This window comes from Apostichopus japonicus, chromosome 18 (genome assembly GCF_037975245.1).
Source record: "Apostichopus japonicus isolate 1M-3 chromosome 18, ASM3797524v1, whole genome shotgun sequence".
Lineage (NCBI taxonomy): Eukaryota > Metazoa > Echinodermata > Holothuroidea > Aspidochirotida > Stichopodidae > Apostichopus > Apostichopus japonicus.
In genome coordinates, this window is record NC_092578.1 from 9,303,968 (window position 1) to 9,324,109 (window position 20,142).

General features: G+C 37.6%; 1 protein-coding gene across 2 annotated transcripts in view; it reads right to left on the reverse strand.

Moving 5' to 3' along the window:
- The window catches only part of LOC139958558 (ORM1-like protein 3), a 29,075-nt gene extending 11,006 nt beyond the window's left edge, over positions 1 to 18,069 (reverse strand). The window contains exons 1-3 of one of the 2 annotated variants that reach the window (XM_071955694.1): positions 17,914 to 18,069; positions 13,081 to 13,596; positions 11,792 to 11,940 (exon numbers count right to left, since the gene is read on the reverse strand). In XM_071955694.1, coding sequence (XP_071811795.1) covers positions 11,792 to 11,940; positions 13,081 to 13,290 — 359 coding nt within the window. In that variant the 5' untranslated portion in view covers positions 13,291 to 13,596; positions 17,914 to 18,069. Of the gene's footprint in view, positions 1 to 11,791; positions 11,941 to 13,080; positions 13,597 to 17,766; positions 17,787 to 17,913 lie in introns of those variants that run through there. The other variant, XM_071955695.1, reaches the window with a different exon arrangement.
- Positions 18,070 to 20,142: the final 2,073 nt, after the last annotated feature.

The following is a 20,142-nucleotide window of genomic DNA, read 5'->3' on the forward strand; positions in this document are numbered from 1 at the left end:
GCAGATCTTTGTTCAGGTGAGAAAGCAACATCTTCACTCTGAAAAATTGGGTCATTGTTTATTAGTAGCAAATCAGATATTTAAATGAACACTTATATACTATACAATATTCAGCTTCTGTATGTATCTAAATGAATACAAGCGTAGACAAATAAATGTGAGATACAAAGTATAATTGAGAAAACACACTATTTATATTTTAATATTAGAAAGCTAATCTACAAACAGCAATGGCCCCACCCTTCCCCCAGCTTTTGGAGGGAGGGTGGTATCATGCAATACGTATATTCAACATGACTATTTTTTTGTATTAAAGCACCATTGATAATTTGGAAACATAGTTGACGCAGGGAGCTGTCTTAAAGTAAAATTTATTGTTGTGTCTCATCTAACAGTATGTGTTAAATGCAATGTGACTTTGTGCCTTCAGTACTATATACTGTAAGCACTGTATACTATGAGGCGTTGTGGTCAAGTGGTTAAGGCAGTGGACTTGTGATCTAAGGATTACAGGTTCGAGCTCTGGCCAGATCATTACGTTGTGTCCTTGGGCAAGGCGCTTTATCTCCATTGCCTCTCTTCACCCAGGTGTATAAATGGGGACTTGCGAGGTAACTTGTAAATATAGTTGTTTGCGTCGGTTTGTGGCTGCACCCTATAGGAAGTCCCCCAGGGGACACTGGGTTGTGGTGCACTGTGCTGCCCCAGGAGAGATTGATTGAATTGTGCACACTTTGGTGTGTAGGTGTGACAAGTTACCAATGACCAGGGTTAAGTTGTAAAGTCCTGTGAGAAGGCCTTGGCCTTGAACAAGACTATAAACCTGAAAATTATTGTACTGTTACTTGAAGGAATAACAAAGGCAGGGATCAAAGACATCGTACATTATTCACTAACCTCAAAACTCTCACCACGAGAACAGTGTGTGCCGCCATTGGTTACGTAATTCGCTTGAAATTCCATATCGATGACTTCAGAGAGGAACAACTCTCTTTGAAGCACTTCCACATCAAAATTTTAACGAGGCATCTGAAGGTCATACTTATGAAAATCAAGAGTTCTCTCTCCTTCAAATTTTTGTTAAAAAGAAGGCCTAACAAGTACACTGAAGCTAGGCCTAGGCTACACTTAAGTAACAGTAAAATGTAGGCTGACTGTAACTTTAAGCATACATCATGCCTCGCCAGACTTAGGCTAACTTCCTATCCAATTCAAATGGAATGTTCCTTGCGAGGCCACAGATGTCGTTCCTCATCACTAAGATAGCTCTTAGTACCGCTTTATTTTGGCAAACGGTTTCAAAGTCTGTACTGACTGTTAAACAGCCTTCTGGGCATGAAAGAAGCTTCGCAAAATTATCCACTTGGTAGCAACAAACACACTTTAGGAGTCAATTTTCAAAACGAGCGAATTCAGTCAAACAGGAAGTGGTTAACTTAAAAATCGAGTATTAGAGAGTTATGAGGTTACTGAATAATATAAATTGTCTTTGATCCCTGCTATTGTTATTCATTTAACTGTACATTTTTACAGTAACTTATGCCAGTAAATTTACTATTAAATCTATCTTGCAGAACAAAAAAGACATTGATTAAATAAACTGTACAGTATCATGTACAGCTACAGTAGTACAGGCCTGTATACTGTACATGTATGTAAATATCTCACTGTAACACAGTTTCTACTGTATATTTTAAATCTAACTGTGAACTACTGATACATGAATAAGGTTACATGATGCATGAATTCATGAAGATTTAGAAGGAAAAAATAAGGTTGAAAAACTGAGAGAAACAAATGTGACATTATTCAGATATCACATGATGGTTAAACAGTTGCACATTGGTCAACATTCAAAGAAAACTTCTCCACCAAGAAAAGTGGACCATTTTGATTCACAGGCGGATCAGATAATGTATCTTTCCAAATAAAGAAGGCAGTCCCTGAGAAAGGGAGCAGGGATGTGTGCAGAAGTATAGCACACTACCAATTATTAGGCAGCTTGTTGAATTCAGCAATTCTACTCTCTGAACTATCTATTGAGGCAAATGTTGATCAGGATTTTCTTCTTTCCTTTTTTTTCTTATATTTTTTTTTACACTTTTCCCTCTGAACAGCCTCCTCCCCTCGATTTCTGTCTTTTCTTTGGCAATGTTTCAGCTTGACCTACAAATACCATCTGAAAATAGTTTTACAGTAACAACAATTCAGTACTGTGGAATTGGTACTTTCATGGACCATGGAAGATTCTTGTATTTATAACACAAAATAAACTTGCAAAATTGTTTTGGGAGTGATTGTCAAGGTCAGAAAGGTGAGGCTTTTCTAGAAATTCCTTTGTCCCTTGTAGTTCACACCTATTACAATCAATATTCCATTCACATGGAGGGAGTTCTTAACAGTAATTAGAGCCTGTCAAACTCTGTCTAGAAATCATTGATTCAATGCTACAGTTATCGCTTTTCTACTGAGTTTTCAACCAAATGTTTCAAGAACTTCAAACTTTGTTTACTTACAGTATATTAGTTGGAAAGAGAGTTAAAAGGCTACTTGTAATGTACTGTCCAAAAATGAAAATAATTCTTCATTTAGTAGACTTTCACAAAGTTTTGAATTTAAAGCTACTTTACAAGGAAGGACAGTTGCATCCAGGGAGTTGTTTGGGAGGAGATACAATCGCTGGAATCACCTAGTTTTGGCAGTAAAATCCGACAAAGATGCCCTTGTTGCACTCCCTACACATTCTTAGCGGGTTCCCACAAACGCGGGTTTGTTCACTCTTGATCGACCTATCAAGGCTAGGGCAACTTGATCCACCCTTTTACTCCGTGGGAACGGAGCAAGCCCGAGCTTGATCAAGCCCCTCATGAGAGGTGGGGTTAGGACAGCTAAGCCCGGGTAAACGTTAATCAATGTAAATAAACTATTGCCTTGGGGTGTAAAAGATACGATGGATTTCATCAGTTGTGGTTTCCGCCGCTTGCTTATTTCTGTATCGACATAAACTGTGTCTATTTCCATATTGGTTGTGCATGTGTACAATGGACCGATGCAGCGAGAATGAAGGAATAACGTAAGGCATTGCTGAGTAGTAGGCCTACACAGTGTATAGCTGCCCGTGTATATCCGCATACATACTGTACAGTATAAAGTTTGAGCTGCTTTCTTGAAGACGTCCAGATAACCGGAAAGACCATTATTATTATTATTATTATTGTTATTATCGATATTTTCCTGTACACTATGTCGCAGAAGTAGACAGAGCGAAGTACAGTATGTGGTCGGAAGATGAAGTATTGGCATTTGATGCGATGAAAATAATATGTCGAAACTTGATGGGACATGCCGCAACGCTCCAGTGTACTGAGACATCTGTATGCGTATGGGAGAGAAAGGCTACAGCAGAATGGTCAGCCAAATAAAGTACAAACTGAAAAATTTAAGCTAGGTTTACTGGCTTCTATTTCATCGATAATCAGGAACATAATATGTAGTAGCCCAACTAACACGTAGCCTAGTTACTTACTCATCAGGCCCGTAAAATTTTACAATCTAATAGGCCTATATAAAAGAAAAATTTGTAAATCACATACCAAAGTAAAAATAAAAGGATAACTAGAATGCATGCATTCTGGATTCAGTCAAACAAGAGCCACATCACACATGTTTGATTACTTAAAAAGACAAGACTTACAATTGACCGTAAATAATTATTGCTGTGTACATATCCCGATGCGGGAACATGTTTATAGACATGAAACCGATGTGCTGAACTTTTTCCCGCTGTTTAGATTGGGTGTCCCCAAGTCAAAATCATGGTCAATGAAGCTCGTAGTAAACGTCCATATAAGGGAATATGGGTGGAGTATACATTCGCTTTCTTACAGCGTTGATGAATGACGTTTACCAGTTAAAATATGTGATTGGTTAATTGCTATCATCTTAAAACATAAAACACAAGTCAACTAGCGACCCAGATACTGACGCAGGACCAGCTGTTTAATAGTGTAGAGCTCGAACTGCAATCGTGGCACGGTGCCAAGTATTTGGGGGTACACGTTGTCAGTCCGACACGTTTTCAGTCCGAAAATAAAATACACGTTTTAAGTCCGAAAAAAACAAGTTTTCAGTCCCACACGTTCACAGTCCGAAAATAAAATTTACAATTTACATGCATCTTGGTGCGGAATAGAGCAGTGTTTCGTCTAAAATGAAAAAAAGGCCCCCACTATATGGGTGAAAAAGTAATAACGTGATTTCAAATAATCCCTGGGCTCAACCCATGCAACAACATGGATAATTAAGTGACTACGCACCATCCTTGAAATCCTACGACCGAAAAAGAACGCAACCGTGCGTGGTGATTACTTGCCGAAATGTTCCTTACTCCCACCTCGCATTCCAGGGTTGTTTATTGGTGATATTATGGCATTAAAACTGCTTTCATTGCCAAACTGAAAACGTGTACAGTATCTCATTTTCGGACTGAAAAACGTGTATTACACGTTTTCGATCTGAAAACGTGTATTTTATTTTCGGACTGAAAACGTGTATTTCATTTTCGGACTGAAAAACGTGTATTACACGTTTTCGTTCTGAAAACGTGTATATCATTTTCGGACTGACAAACGTGCATTACACGTTTTCAATCTGAAAACGTGTATTTCATTTTCGGACTGAAAACGTGTATTTTATTTTCGGACTGAAAACGTGTATTTTAGTTTCGTACTGAAAACATGTATTTCATTTACGGACTGAAAACTTGTCGGACTGAGGGGTGTAACCCCCCCCCCCAATATCAGACGCGGTGGCGGAGCGTCCATACAGTCAGAGGGGGCGGATGCCCCCCTGACGGACTCAAATTGACTGCTGGCGCCCTTTCAGCTTTTTACCACTTTTTAATTATTCGCAATTATTGACTATTTTATTGCGCTCTCAAATACCTATTGACATTGTCACATTTTGTTCGTGTAATTTTCTGACAAAATGGCGATGATTCCTATTTATTCTTCGTTTATCAGCAATAAGCAAGGCCCGGAAAGGGTCATTACCGGCAATCTAGTGAGTATCTTTACTCAAAAAATTTCTGTATGCTCCGCGCCAACCTGTGGTGGCGCTCCGCTTAGGCAGTGTCCCCCGCCCCCGGCTTACAAACCTTTCTCGCCCTCTGACCATTACCCCAGGCTCCGCCACTGAGGGAGGGGGGCGTTGATGGAGTGATGTGTATACGCAAAAAAGATAATACAATAAGAATTATAAAGGGTACTCAATTTCAGGCTGCATCAGTCCAATCGAATTTCTGCAAAGTGCCCTTCGATGTCGGTGCACTCCTCCCCCCCCCCCAGATTAAAAGTGCTTCCGCCGCCCTTGAACAAGACAAAGGTGGAGTGTTCTAGACCTACAAAGCCTAGTCGAGGAGGCGAATGTTCGTAAAAGCACACCAAAACCAATACGTTCACTTCGAATACTGCGAACTCTGTATTAGAAAGTAATAACATGAAATGTGCCACCGTAAAGCGTTTAGTCTACACGCCATAACTTCTTTGATGCAATACTAGCAAAATACACTGCAGTGGAATTTCTTGTTGGCAACTTGCCAAGAAAAGTTTTTACATCTATGTCAAGTCCAATAGTACAGTATAAAACAGGTACGGACATCGAGCCCAACCCAACCATTTTGTGCTAGGGGTTAAATATTTCTTTTGGGTAAAGTATGCAAACATATTTTTTTCCAGAGTTGTTGGAACAATTGTACGCACACAAAGTCGGCATATCTGCTAGATATAATTGATATGATTATATTTAGGTTTTCATTTTATTTTATTTTCATTTTGGAAACTATGAGAGATTTGTTTTACTAAACCCCGGGAAAAGTCGTACCACTCAAAATATTGCACTTCAGATACGAACAATGATTTCCCTGCCCAGTGCATTGCCTTTTTCAAAGATAGTAAACGTTGGCCGTATCAGGAGAGCCCCGGTAGAAAATAGTGTGTGTGCGCTGATATATATGATATATACCCCCCGCGAAAAGACTCACTGTATAGCTGTTGATCGCTGATCATATTCTCTATTGCAATAACCAGGTTCGGACGTTTTCCAAGTTTTTCCAAGCCTGCCGCTATGCCCGGAGTTAACTCGTTGAAACGCGGGTTCAAATTGCAGGGCTTATCTGCGGTTACAGTTTTAGCTCCACCTATCCTTGCTTGAAGCAAGACCGCGTTCGTGACAACGGGGTATCTGAGTGCAATCCAATCATGCCCTTAGGGATTGAACAGGTGGGCCTTTGAAGTGAGCTGTGTTTCTGCACTCAAATCTAAGGGTGCTTTGAAATTGGGTATTTCCCACCTTGTCACCAATTATATACATAAGATTATCTAAGCAGGGTGTGTAGAAATACAGAGCCACTGTACTTCAAAAGGTTTACAAGCCCGATTAGATCTCCTCCCTAACAACTCCCTGTTGCATCAGAGCTTAGCCAGAAAGCATGTTAAAACCTGAAGCTAAAGATAATCTTAGGAGAGAGGAATCCCCTCTCCTTTTATGATATTTTGTTTGCTTGAAGAAAGAAGTATTAAATGCAAACTGGTAGCATCACCTTCGGCTTCTCATGTGGGTAAATTCAACTCTATTGTCCAAAAGGTCTGTCTCTTACAGAGTAAAAGTGTTATACTAAAGGCATTTTATAATGTGCTCTTGAATACTTCATATTTAAAGGGTGTGAAGACTCGTGCAAAAAGAAACGTCTAATGCCGGTAATCTGACCTAGTTTCGAATAAGGTGTAACAGAAGTGTTAGACACCACCATCGATCCCAGAAAATACACACACAGCTTGCTACCGTCGGTAATTAGACACTAGTGTACAGTCAATACATACAGCTACGGTCAATACCCACAACACAGTGGACACAGCAGTGTGGACATCTCAGGTCCAGCTAAAGATAACAAGGTATCACGTTTCATTACTGTCTGCATTTGAAGCGACACAAACAAAACGTCACTTGCAAGCAACAGAAAGTTAACTTTTTCAGATGGCCGCACGCAGTTTGGGGCGAGTCTTCAAGGCCTTTAAGTAATCACCTTTAAGACTGGATTCCACAGACCTGTGCAGACAGAGAGGAAAAGACTTCACAGCTGACTAGACTCTTCATTAGGTGCCTGTATTGCTTCAATTTGGTGGACATTTTGACATTTTCTTTGGTTTTTTAGTTTATTGATATTTTAGTTTAAGTTTTTTAGAGGATAAATTTCTCACTACCACCTCAGATTTAAAACAGTCAGCGGGGTTAAAGAGTGAGGGCAAAGTCCCAGTGTAGAACCACGCAGGGAGCCCAGTAAGCTGTTTGCCCTTTTGAACGGGCATTACAATTTGTTAGAACAGCCAGTATGGTGATTTAAGGTCATTACAGTACAAAGACTCTGATCTGACAGTATGTCTGTACTGTAGAGTGCATGTGTAGTATGTATGTACAGTATGTATACAATGCAATATGTATGTGTGCAATGTAATCAGATCTCTGTTGCATGGTGGTAATAGTATTACGTCCTATCTGCAACTTAATATGTATTATTAATAACATTACTTTCATAAAATTCTTTAGTATTACATTGTACCAGCATTCAATTTAGTTCCCTACTGGGGGGGGGGAGCATAACACAAAATGCTACACATAATTGTTTTTTATAGCAATTGACCAAGTTTGTGTAGCAATTTTCTGCAATAGTACTGCACATTTTGCGACTGTTAACAAACCACAGGTACACACACACTCACAACTAGTCAAATGCAAACTGTAACAAAAACATTTTGGAATGAAAACTTTTCTTTTTTTTTAAAAACACACATCATCTTCTCAAAAGAACCAACTTTTTCTAATCCTATGATGAATTAATTTGTTTGACTTTGAAAACATGTAAATCATAACAATCAACAGTTCGTGGTTCAGAGTTAACAATACTTCCATTGTACAGTAGAGATTTTCAAGCTAAAATTAGTCAATGGTGCTTTAACAAATTTTCTGTCATATGATTGGATAAAAGTCCCTTACAGTCCCTTGTCCCTTGTCTGGAGACATTCTTGCATCTGTACATTATTTAACAACAACTTCTTGCAACCTTACTTTCCCCTGTATAGAGATAGCAAAGATTGTGCTATGCTGTAGGCTATCATATGTGTGCACTGGAGTATCATAGCATTAGGCCTTATTGTCACAAATTTGATAAGAAACGCTATAATGGTTCGAAGTTACCATTGAATTGTTCCTGAGACTATCACATAATGAAACCTTCTTTTGATCAAGAAATATTATGAGTTGAGACAAGTGATGAATTTTGTGTAAACGATCTACCATTTAGTCTTTTGCATCTCACAGTATGTTTGTTCTCTCTGAGCATTGAGAGTTGCAGTCACACATTGCATTGAGTGTGCATTCACACCACAAGAATTTCTACATTGCAAAATTGCATAAATTTTTGCGATCCCTTTGACCACATGCTTGAGTTATAATATCTTGTAACGTACAACGTTCAACTGTAAACTACTTCATACGTACTGATAGTCATGTTTCTTTAATTGTCATTATGTAAAAATTTGTTACTGGCCAGGGTTGTGCCAATTTGCTGAGAGAGGTTGGCGAACAAGGGTAAATCATTTCAACTTTGAATAAAACATAGTCCTGAATAAACTTGCATTGGGTAATTATTACTGGTAACTTACGAAAGGGGTTCTTAAAGTTGTGATTGAGTACTAGGCATTTCAGTTTTAACTCACTTGCAATTACTGAATAAATTGGCAAATATATTTGTTGAGAATTGCATCGCAAGTGCAGAGAAGTGTGTCTCATTTTGTGATGCAAAACCAGCTGATTCGAATGCTGCGTTGTACAACCATAAGACATACATGCTACACTTCCAAACACAGTGGGTGGTAGAAAGAGATGGAGGGGCTTCAACTAGAAGTGACCAGGTTGTAGAGGCCGTACAGTGAGCTGACAAGGTTACCAGTTCACTCTAGGTTGAGTGACAGTGTTAAGGTTGTGGGGAGACAGGTAAGCGAGCAGCGAAGTAAGTATGTTGTAATACCATAAGACACACTATATGCTACATCTGAAACCATGCAATGAATGCCAATATTATACTACCTGTAATGTAACAACTACTTGAACATGTACCACTTGTAAGTATTCAACTTATATGTCTGTAGAGGTTAGACTACTCAAAAAAGTTGTCTACAGTTAAGTTTGCTTTAATTGCACAAAATATTGTGCATATCAGCCTTTTTGCAATATTTTTCTTGTACTGAATAATCTGGAGATGACATTTTTGTGTAGCAACATAGAGGTTTATGCAATTTCCTTGCTACAATTTTTCCCCTAATTCCCATTATCATGTCTTTGATTTTCCATGTATACCAAAAGTTTCAAATGAAGATACACATCTCTCCCCCTCCCCCCCCCCCCTGACATTCTATTTGCTAGTAAATTAGTACTAACTTATGGACAAAATACCATGCAGAGAAAGGTTAGATAAATGTCATAACAAATATCAATGCATCTGAAGCTACAGTAGTGCTTTGAATATATTCTTTTCTTCCTTTTTCTCTTGTCAAGTTAATAGCGACTGAGTGATTGTTATGTCAATTAAGTCTGTCTCCACATTTTGTCTACAGTACTTGACTGATCAATAATACTGTCTGTCCATAATTTATAGAGCTGTGCTATTTATGTGACTCATCGACCTGTCACAGTCAATATGGCACTAGAAATTGAAATATATCTCACAGCAAAAATCTAGTTAAAGCAGTTGGTAGCAGATAGTGTGTGTGTGTGTAAGTATCTAGTAAGACCAGTACCTTACTCACCAGACTCACAAATGAGCTAACCACACATTGTCCAGTCCTATAGCCACCTAAAATGGTTCATTCAGCTTGATCACTTGACCATAACATGAAATTACTTAATGACTTTGACATCTTTCACAAGATTCAATATACCCTACAACTGACACACGTGCTGTATACTGGACATGTACAGTATGTATACTGTTTGTTTACACTAAGTACTGTCAAACTGTTGTACAGTACAATATATAAATGTATACCTGTAGGCCAGGTATTTTATACAGTTTCTGCAAACACTTTATATCTTGAGGTATGAAGCTATCTATCTGTTATGACAAATACAAATAAATACTGAACATATATAAACCTAAACTTACTGTATGTGTATGTATATACTCGTGTTAAAATATACATGTGCAACACTGACTGCATGGTGGGTGGTTTTAACTGCTAACACCACAAACAGTTCTTAAAAGCAGCTTTGTCAGTTTTTAAACTTGATTTAATCTTTCAGTAATATTTGATAGTCATGGTACTTTATTAGCATGATTAGTCATTTTGGATCACTAAAAATGGGAAAAATTTTCAAGTTTTGCAAGTTGCTCTTTGCATGTGATTTAACACTAGAGTTATTGTTATGAAGAACTGTCCCAGTGGCAAAATGTTGTGAATCTATTAACTGTAAGGTTGGTTGACCGTATACAGTAGCTATATCGTGAGTTTATTGGTACCAACCTAACAGGTTCAATCATCTTCAATCTTAATTTTATTTGCCAGCAGACTCTGCTTTTTCTTTAAACTACTGTAACAATGTCCCCATATTTATTTTATATGATGGAAAAGATCAAAGAAATTAATGGCTAGAATGGGAATCAAACAAGTGACCTGTGACCTGTGGGTTAATCCCTTCTGCTCCCCCTTTCTGGGTTGTATAGAATAAAACTGTGTGTGATCCAAGTTATTATTTTTTTTTACATGGTATGCAAGGTATTGTGGCTTCTGACTGGTCCCCCTCTGCAGCAAAGAAATGTCTATAATGGGATCATCATCAACTGAGGGCTGAATAGCGGACTTGTACCCCATAGGTCACCAGTTTGAATCCAGTTCTATCCATAAAGTTCTTTGCTCTTTTCCATTGTCTAAAATTTCCCAGTCAGTTTTCCATTACTCATTTATCTATATTTTTTTCATGTTATTGAACATTACTAGTAAATATAATCGTACATGTATACCTACTTCCTCCTTCTTTAGCACATATAGGGTACAGACCTACTTCTTCAGAGAAGTCACCCAAGATAGAGCCGGGATACGAAAACCAAACAACTTGAATCTTGCTTTTCCTGAGTACTGACTACTGTATTCTATCAAAACTCTCAATTACCCAACCGAGGGAATAAGTTTAAGGTTAAAATTTTGAGTTCCACTAACTAACAATGAAGTTCTATTTGGTCATTCCTGTACTGTTGTACGGGAGACTTCGAAGTGATTACATGACAGAAATAAATAAATAAAAGAACGATGGTGTTTTCACAGATAACACATCAGCAATTTGCTTTTTCTTTAAATTTTCTATGATTTGATTTGATAACCTTGGAGCCACAGTTAAAGTAGCGTGATTATAGATGATTTGCTTTTTATTTTAATTTTCTACAATTTGATATTTGGTAACCTTGGAGCCACAGTTAAACTAGCGTAATTAAAGATGATTTGCTTTTTATTTTAATTTTCTATAATTTTATTTGGTAACCTGGGAGCCACAGTTAAGCTAGCGTAATTACAGATGCTTTAAGTAAGTACATCAGAGCCATATCTTCACAGACTTTAAAGTTGCAATATTTCTCTGAATTTACAGTTTCTTCCAACTCACTCCTTGTCAATTATGTTGAAGATTTGTTAACATGTATTTCATATGGTAGAAAACAAACCAAGTTCAACCATTCATTTATACTCACACTACTATAGGTACAACAGTGTAGAATTTTCTATTGGCTGTGTACTGTTCACCATTGTCCATCTGTTCCCATTGGGTCTGGTATCGTTCCACCCCTTGACTATCTGTCCAGATTGAACCCTTGGCATGGTGGAGGGCTAGATACATTATCTCCAAAAAGAAAAGCAAAGAAATAAAATAAAACAAAATTTTGTCAGACATGTCTATGTACTCTATGGAGTATGTAGGGCAGCATTGATCCAATTTCCCCACATCTTCATCTGTCATCGACCAATAAATATTGTCAAAATTAGACAGGAAGAGGAAGTGGGTCATGACCAGGTCATTAGGTGCTGAATGTTATGTAGCAGTTGTTACTGTAAGGAAGTGCCCTGCTGTGGATAAGCTAGCTGTGACACGTTCCATAGTAAATTTGGGATTCATAAACATTGTTTCCCGTAAAGCATTGCAAAATTAGGTTTTACGCACAAAATCTGCTACTCTCTTTACAGTAAATGATTTAATAATTGTGCAACAACTGTTTTCATTGTATAAAGTATTGTACAATACATCCACATTCCCTCCGGTTCCAGTACCTCCCAACCTTTCTCCACTACAACTGTATCAAGCCTCCCTCTAAAGTTGAGATGGTTATCAATGTTTGATATACAGTAAATAAAATTTGAAAACAAAATTCACTCCAAACTAAGTCCAATATAGGCACTTTGAGATGGCAGAATGATGAATTGCTGTTAGTGATCCCAGACAGTGATAAAAGATTTTCCACATGATCACTAAATCAACCTAGGTAGAAACCTGGGTAGACTTCTTAGGTTGAGGTTAGGCAATAAAGTAATGTGTCATGTGATTACCTCAGCAGGGCAGAAATTTATGTTTGAATTCGGTTTTCCTTGCCACCAGCAGAAGCTAAACTTCCTCCCCCATTTCAAAGCACAAAAGAGTTAAGTCCTTTGAATTGTTATAACACAAAACTGAATTTATACTCTTTTCAATTCAAGAGCACCAATTCCTGTTGCCAAGTAGTACCTTGAGCATCAAAATATTGTGATTGTAAGGAATTTGTCAAAAGTGAAAGAGGTAATATAGGTTATCACGAGAGGTGTCCATTTGTGTGTGTTTATATAGTAGTCTGCATAATACTATTCAGAATCTTCTATGATATATTCAGTAATGGAATATTCAAAGCCAACATCATTACTGCAGCAGAACTGTTTGATGCTTGCAAGCAAGAATAAAAAAACAACAAGTTTTCCGTACCACTGTAAGTTACTGAACTAAATATGAACTTACCACATTATGAGTCACCACAGTGAGGGTCCATACTGAGGCCACACTCAGGAAAGGCAAGCTAAGATATATCAGTTGCAGGAGATAGACACCAAGAATGTACGCCAACCATGACCCCCTCCTATCGTGCCAGGAGTGGAACTGGCTGGTGCTCTCCCCTCCCTGGCTTGCGAGGTTGGTACTGCTGTTTGACGGCTTTAGGTTTATCTTCATCGCACCTTCTCAGTTTCAGTTTGTGTTTTTTATTTCTTGGTTTTGTTGTTTTTTTACCTCCTCTCCTCAATGTCTGCTTCTTTGCACACTACTGACTCTGGTTTTCACCTATGATGACATTTCGATGCCTTACCTCCCTTACAGTACTATCTAACATTGGCACTTCCTGATTTCCTGGTTCGAGTGAAAGTGCTAGACTGTCTGGAATTGTCAGTTTTAAATTACTTGTCCATGAAAAGCATTTCCTCATCTGTCTCTGTTTAGCTTCAAAGGAAGCCTTGTTACCATGGCAAGCAAAACTTAAACCTACAAAGAAAGGAAAGCCAAGTTAAATGAGTGAGTGTGCAGTGTTAATCAGTTCTCACATTTCACTTACAGTAGTATATATTCTGTAAGGACTCAGCAGTTTCCTTCACAGTGTTGATTTTGAGTGAAATAAAATTTCACTTCAAACTACACAGAATTATTGACATATAGTTATCTTATGCCCAGTTAAAGTACTTACTGATATATACAGTAGACAATTATTTGCAAGACACTAAAATGTTTGCAACTATATCATAAATACCAAAATTAATACCAAATAATTATAAAATCGGATCCCGTTTTGATCCTCAGTTCAATCATGATTAACATCCAACTCAGAACAGTGAATGTATTGGATTAGAAACTAATCATGTTCAAGTTAATAATCAATATATTTGAAATATCATAAATTAATATGCAATTCACAGCTCTTCTGAAACTGAAACTTGGAATTGTTCTGCTTCAGTTAAGCGTAGCTTCAGTAGAATAATGAGGACAAACCTATGTACAGTATGTATACATTACATTGTGTAAGACTACTGTACTTAATACACAGTACTTATGTAATTAATTTATATTATTCAAGAAAATAATTTCATTTTGTGTTTGGATTACCTAAATACTATTATTATGTCATTTTGGTTTTGCACTTCAAAAACCAAAGTAACTGTTTAAGATTTCAAGGGTAAACTTTTAAGGACTTTTCCTGGCTGTCCCTCAAACACCAGGTTTTACCACTTTGTACAGTAAGTCCAAACAGCAAATTCGCTTGTGCAAAAACATGTATCCATGGAAACAAAAAAGAATGACCTATAAGCATGTACACTATACAGAAGGAGACCTGTAGAGTATGCGTACACTGTATAGTACGGAGATGTGTACGCTTGAAAACTCTGTATACAGTATGTATGTACAAATTTGTGGGTCTTCAGTTGCATATTTAGTACAATGCAAAACAATTTTCACATATTATTCCTGCTTTTTTCTTTTTAAAAAAAAAAACCTTTTGCTTCTTTTGATCAATTTGATTGCACAAAGAGCTTCTAACACTTCAATGACAGTAGAAAATAAACAGTCAGTGATTGCCTCCCAGGGAGCCTGATTTGTGCAGGACAGTCTGCCTTAACCCCCTTGTACAAATACTCATTAGAACCAAATCAAAATTGCAGGAAGAAAGCAAATTATCTACCAAATAAGTTTGTTTGTAGAGTAAACACATTAATCTTCTTATTGGATCATGACCACCAGAAACTGAATGCCTTCTTTATTTACCTACTTTACTGTAAGCTGAAGTATAACTAGTACACAGTTTGTGGTGGATTTAACATTGAAATCACTTGAAGACTTTACTTTAGGCATACAGTACAATCAACTGTTTTGATTGAAGTACTGAGTACATTAATAGTAGACTCAACGTCAGTAACGATGTCCCTGGATTTTGTTACCTAGCCAAACCAACATTTATTTTAATTTTCACTACTGTACTGTACATTATGTTATCTGCTTTCTCATGACCAGTGGAAATTAAAGTATGCATAAATGTGTTAATTTGTTTAAAAAAGAAGAAACAGCACAAATACTCGGACCACAAGAAAACCAGGGCAAATTTTTTATGGTGGTCAGGTCGACGGCATGGACCAAAATCAGGTCCCTACAGTGGAGACTAATTGTTTACATCAAATTCAGATTGCATTGTAACTTAATACCCACGAAAATGATAAATTGGTGTCATGATCAGGGACCTTTCTCCATAACTTTGGAGAAATAAAACAATCTAATGTAAGGCCTATGATCCATCCGAATCTGAATTTTTTAATCATTGCAATCAATGTACAGTAGAATTATGATGTTGGACAAAAACGAATAAATACTAAACTGTTAACAACAACAATAACAAAAGCGTACTTTGCATCTTGTGATAAGTGTGCTGATTGCAAAATGGAAAATCGTGAAAAATGTGATTAAGATCTGCAGGATCGGATAAACGGTACAGAATGCATACAATATTGAATCAGAACATCCAGTACAGTATATATACTAAACTAGTACAGTACTTAAAGTGCATTACAACACAAGTCTACACTACTATTAAACTTTATCATGATACTGGTACATCATACACCATATGTATTCATACCCACCCCTTTATTGCAATCTGGAAAGTGGCAAACCATTGCTAACATAGAGACCAAAGAGCAAACAGTAAGTAATTTGTAATCATGAAGTACACACAATACAGTAGCATTTGATAGATAACAGCCTTATCGCATTCGGTTACTGTACGTACACACAAGTTTTTAAGTAAGTACTGCAATTGAAACATGGCACTGACACATCAGCATACAATTGAATTTTGTAATTAATATCAATCATAAAATCAATCATAAGGTCCTGAGTTCGAGTCACTCCAAGATTAATGTACGTCGCCCAGGTACAGTGTTGTTGACAATTGACAATTCATAATCATGGACGTAAAATATGAATGTAAGAGACTGGCTTCAGTCAGCTCGCGGCTTTGATAAGCCAATGATGGCTTCTTTGAGAGTTCCTGCTTGCAGGAGGATCTAAAATACATGGATACTACTCTTAATGTGGACTATATCAGTCACACCTTCACCATAGTTTACATAGTTGGGTATCTCTTGAAACCATGCCAAAATTACTGGTGGATAAATACTGCACTGCACATACACTGCTGGTTTTCAAATGATCCTCATTGCAGTATCAGATCTCTGCTGCCTTCTTATCTGTGAACAAGACTAGTTATCTTATTTATATCATGGTCTTACATTTCAACACAATGGATTCAACTGTGAGAAACTATGCATGTTTATAAGGGAATGCAGAAAGATATTTACACTGAGTTTTTATTTTACAGTACAAACCTTAGGAGCTACACTCCCTCATTTTCAAACGTCAGCTACCAAAAACTGGCAGAAAATTATTGTAATAAAGTATTACGCATGGTTGATTCTTACAAATGTTAAACAGCTTTCGCAGAATCAGTGCGATTATTTGTGGTTTAATAACATCAGTACTTCTATCGCAAATGGGATTTCCCAGTTGACCCAATGACATTGTTTTCTATTTATACTATGGAAATACTTTCTTTCCAAGTGTCATAGAGAACAAACAAGCATTTAGAGAGTTCCAAGGTGGTGTGTCTTTGCCAATTGATCAAAGAATGAAGTGCAATTTAAATACATAGGTTTCTCTCCTTTCTTTTTCTTTTGAAAAGTTCATACGTAGTATCGTAATGAGCCAACGAAAGTACAGTCAAGTACAGTCAAGAGAAAATCATTGGTCTAGCAATGTTGGTAAAAATTAACAACCACACCATAATCTATTCACATTTGTCATAGGAATTACCTACATTAAATTTGTGAAAAACTCTTTTACTATAACAACATACATGTATGTATTTACAAATTAAAATAATTACAGTAAAAGATGTAAAATGTTCTTCTTATTTAATGTTAGAATGACAGACAGAGCAACTTCATTGCTGATAAAACCCTAATACATAATTAAAAAGGATTAAAAATTGTCCCCTCCTTCTGTCCTATTTTCTTTTTTCATGTCCTTTAAAGGTTCATTCCTTGTTTAGGCAGAATCAGGCCAAAATGCTTTTTTGAGCCAGAAAGCTACCTAGTCAGACATAAATTAGACTAGACATGGCTACAGATGTATAGGGTAACAAAAGAGGAATCATTCAACAATGATCAGTGTTATGTTAGACCTAGGACCTAATGGCAAGATAAAACGATTCATGCTGAGAAAATGGGATCATATGCATAGACTACTGCCTAGTAACAATTTTTGTTAGGTCTAGGCTAAATGGTTAGGTTTCTAAAAAGTAAACTATGAAGTACTAATATCTAGCCATGGGGCTACTGTAGGCCTGAATTAAATATCAAGCCAACCACACAAATTTCCGAATGGCATAGTGTAGCACTAGCACTGTAGCAGTAATTTTTGGCATAGACTTAGCTAGGTTTCGTGTAATTTGAACCCATACTATTGGCCGTTTGTGTAAATAACACAATACGGGTTGTGCCTATGCGTAACTTACATTACGTGATTCGTGAAGTCAAACGATCAGTCTAAAATTTTCATTATTATACTGACTGAACACTACATGTCACATAGTCTATGCTAAGCCTAACTTACAGTTACATCACAAAGTTGGTAACGGACTTCTGACTTTAGGCCTACTCGTGAAATGAAAAAATGCGAGATCAAAACCAAAATCAAAACTTTGCAAACAGAAGACAAAATCGAAGTCAAAATGTAACATCCAGTCAGTGCAAAAGTTACCTTTCAGAATGGTAGAACTATGCGCCCGAGTTAATTTGATTTGCCGATTAAAATCCAGTAGTCTGACTGGTGTTGTTCGTACGTGGTAAGCAAATTTATCTAAGCTACATATGCATAGCTAGCTAGGTACATGGTATGATATATAATGCGTAAACAAGATAACTTTACAATGAGAGTGACCGAAACTGTAAGCCTAAAAATATCGGAATGTACTGTCCCGGAAAAGGTCACAATTGCTTAACTTGCCTCTTAGTCTTAGGGAAAAAGTTACAATGACACGCACCTTTCACTATAGAAGCATACAGCTTTATATTAAAGCATGGAGGTCTGTTTTTACCTCCATGATTAAAGTTATATTACTTCCCCATATCGTAAATCTTAGAGAGTTTCTGGCTCTGAACAGCCCCCGCCCACTATACATCCTTTCCAGATCAGGCCATGCCGGACCATTCAGCTGGGTCACATCCCTACTGATGTCAGGCAAACCTTTTTTTCCGTTTCACATAGGCAGTGGCGTAGCCAGGCTTTTTTCAGTGTGGGGGGGCGCTGGGGGGCTTGACCATTTCCTGGGAGGGCGTCTTGTTACTATCTACGCGGAGCGTCACCATGAGTTGGCGCGCAGCGTACCGTTTTTTTTTTTAGCTTAAAAGGCCTCCTAGATCGTTGGAAATGACACTTCCCAGGCCTTGTAAGCTGCTCTAAAGTTTTCTCAACATCCTTTATTTTGAGATCCCATGTCTTGATATGGTCATCAAATAGTTTAGTGAAATAGAGGGAAAAAAACAGTCTGGTAAATTACTTGAAATAGCATGACATATCTTTTGTGAGTTTGACACCGGCATTGACTTTTTTCGACAAATCTGCAAATTGCGCGTGGAAAATAAGGAAAGATCGACTGGGCTTTCAGGCAAGTAACATACTGAAATGACCGAACTATGTCAAACTGACATCAAAGATTGCGTCTGAAATATTATTAGAGTAATTGGCTCATAGGGCGTAGGAGGCGGGGTGGGGCTGGGGGCTGCAGCCCCCAACCAATTATTTTTTTTGAAAATTCGGGCAATATGCTGAGAATTTTTCGGGCACCTACTGAAAGAAAAATAAATTGCAATGTGTTTTTGAATGGTTAAACTTATATGATCATTATTGTAACGACTTCCCCCCAAAATTATAAATAATATGGAAGGGTATAACACGGCAAATGATTGTTTGTACTTGGCATGCGAGTACTTGGCATGCGATAATAACCGTTGCATGCCTATATGATATGAATGTAGGCCTAACATAATGAACGCGCGCTCCGCGCGCGAAAAACTTTTGGTTTTATTTTTCGGGCAAGTCGTTACAGCCCTCAAATCAAATTGGGCTCCTACGCCTATGAATAGACTGATTGGCCGGTAGTTCTCAGCGATAGTATTGTCTCCTTTCTTGAAAATTTGGTTTTTTAGCGGTTTTAAGAGCATAATAGGGTACGTCCCAGAAGTGAAAACCCGATTGAATATGTAACAGTATCGAGGCAATGACGCGAGCAATGATGTGAGAAACCTGTATGATGTCAGCATATTTTACCTTTAAACATCTTCTTTGGCATTCCAGTACATAGAAACCTCATGATGGAGATTCGAGACCATTCAGACCAATGATATATTTTCGCACAGGTAATTTTTTATTACACCCAAAACCCCAGTGGGAGGGTGACTGGGGCGACAAGCTTTCATGGGGGCTGTCGCCATGTATCCCATTATCACGTCCCTTGGAAAGTACATATCATATAATATGTCCATCTCTTGATTAAATGATGGAATCATAGTTACCGAGAACGCCTTTTCTAAGTTGTAGAAAGGTTTTCAGAATCTGGCAAACGTGACATGTTAACGCGATTATACACTATCATTAGACAAGCCACCCGGTTACTCTTTTTCCACTCTTCATTTTTGCCCCAAGTGTACTATGAAAATGAGAATACACTGTTCATTAATTGCCCCAAAGAACCACTCTCAGTCCACTGCCCCCTCCATCTTGTCAGGTTTGCAAGATATGCTCACTGTGTCTGAACATGGCTGGCCTCAGAATCTGTTTAACTTTGTAACATTCAGGAGTGTTAGATCAGTGGTTAACGCCGGTGCCTTTCAATCATAAGGACCCGAGTTCGAGTCACTCCAAGATTAATGTATGTCGACCAGTTACAGAGTTGTTGACACTTGACAATTCATAATCATGGACGTTTAA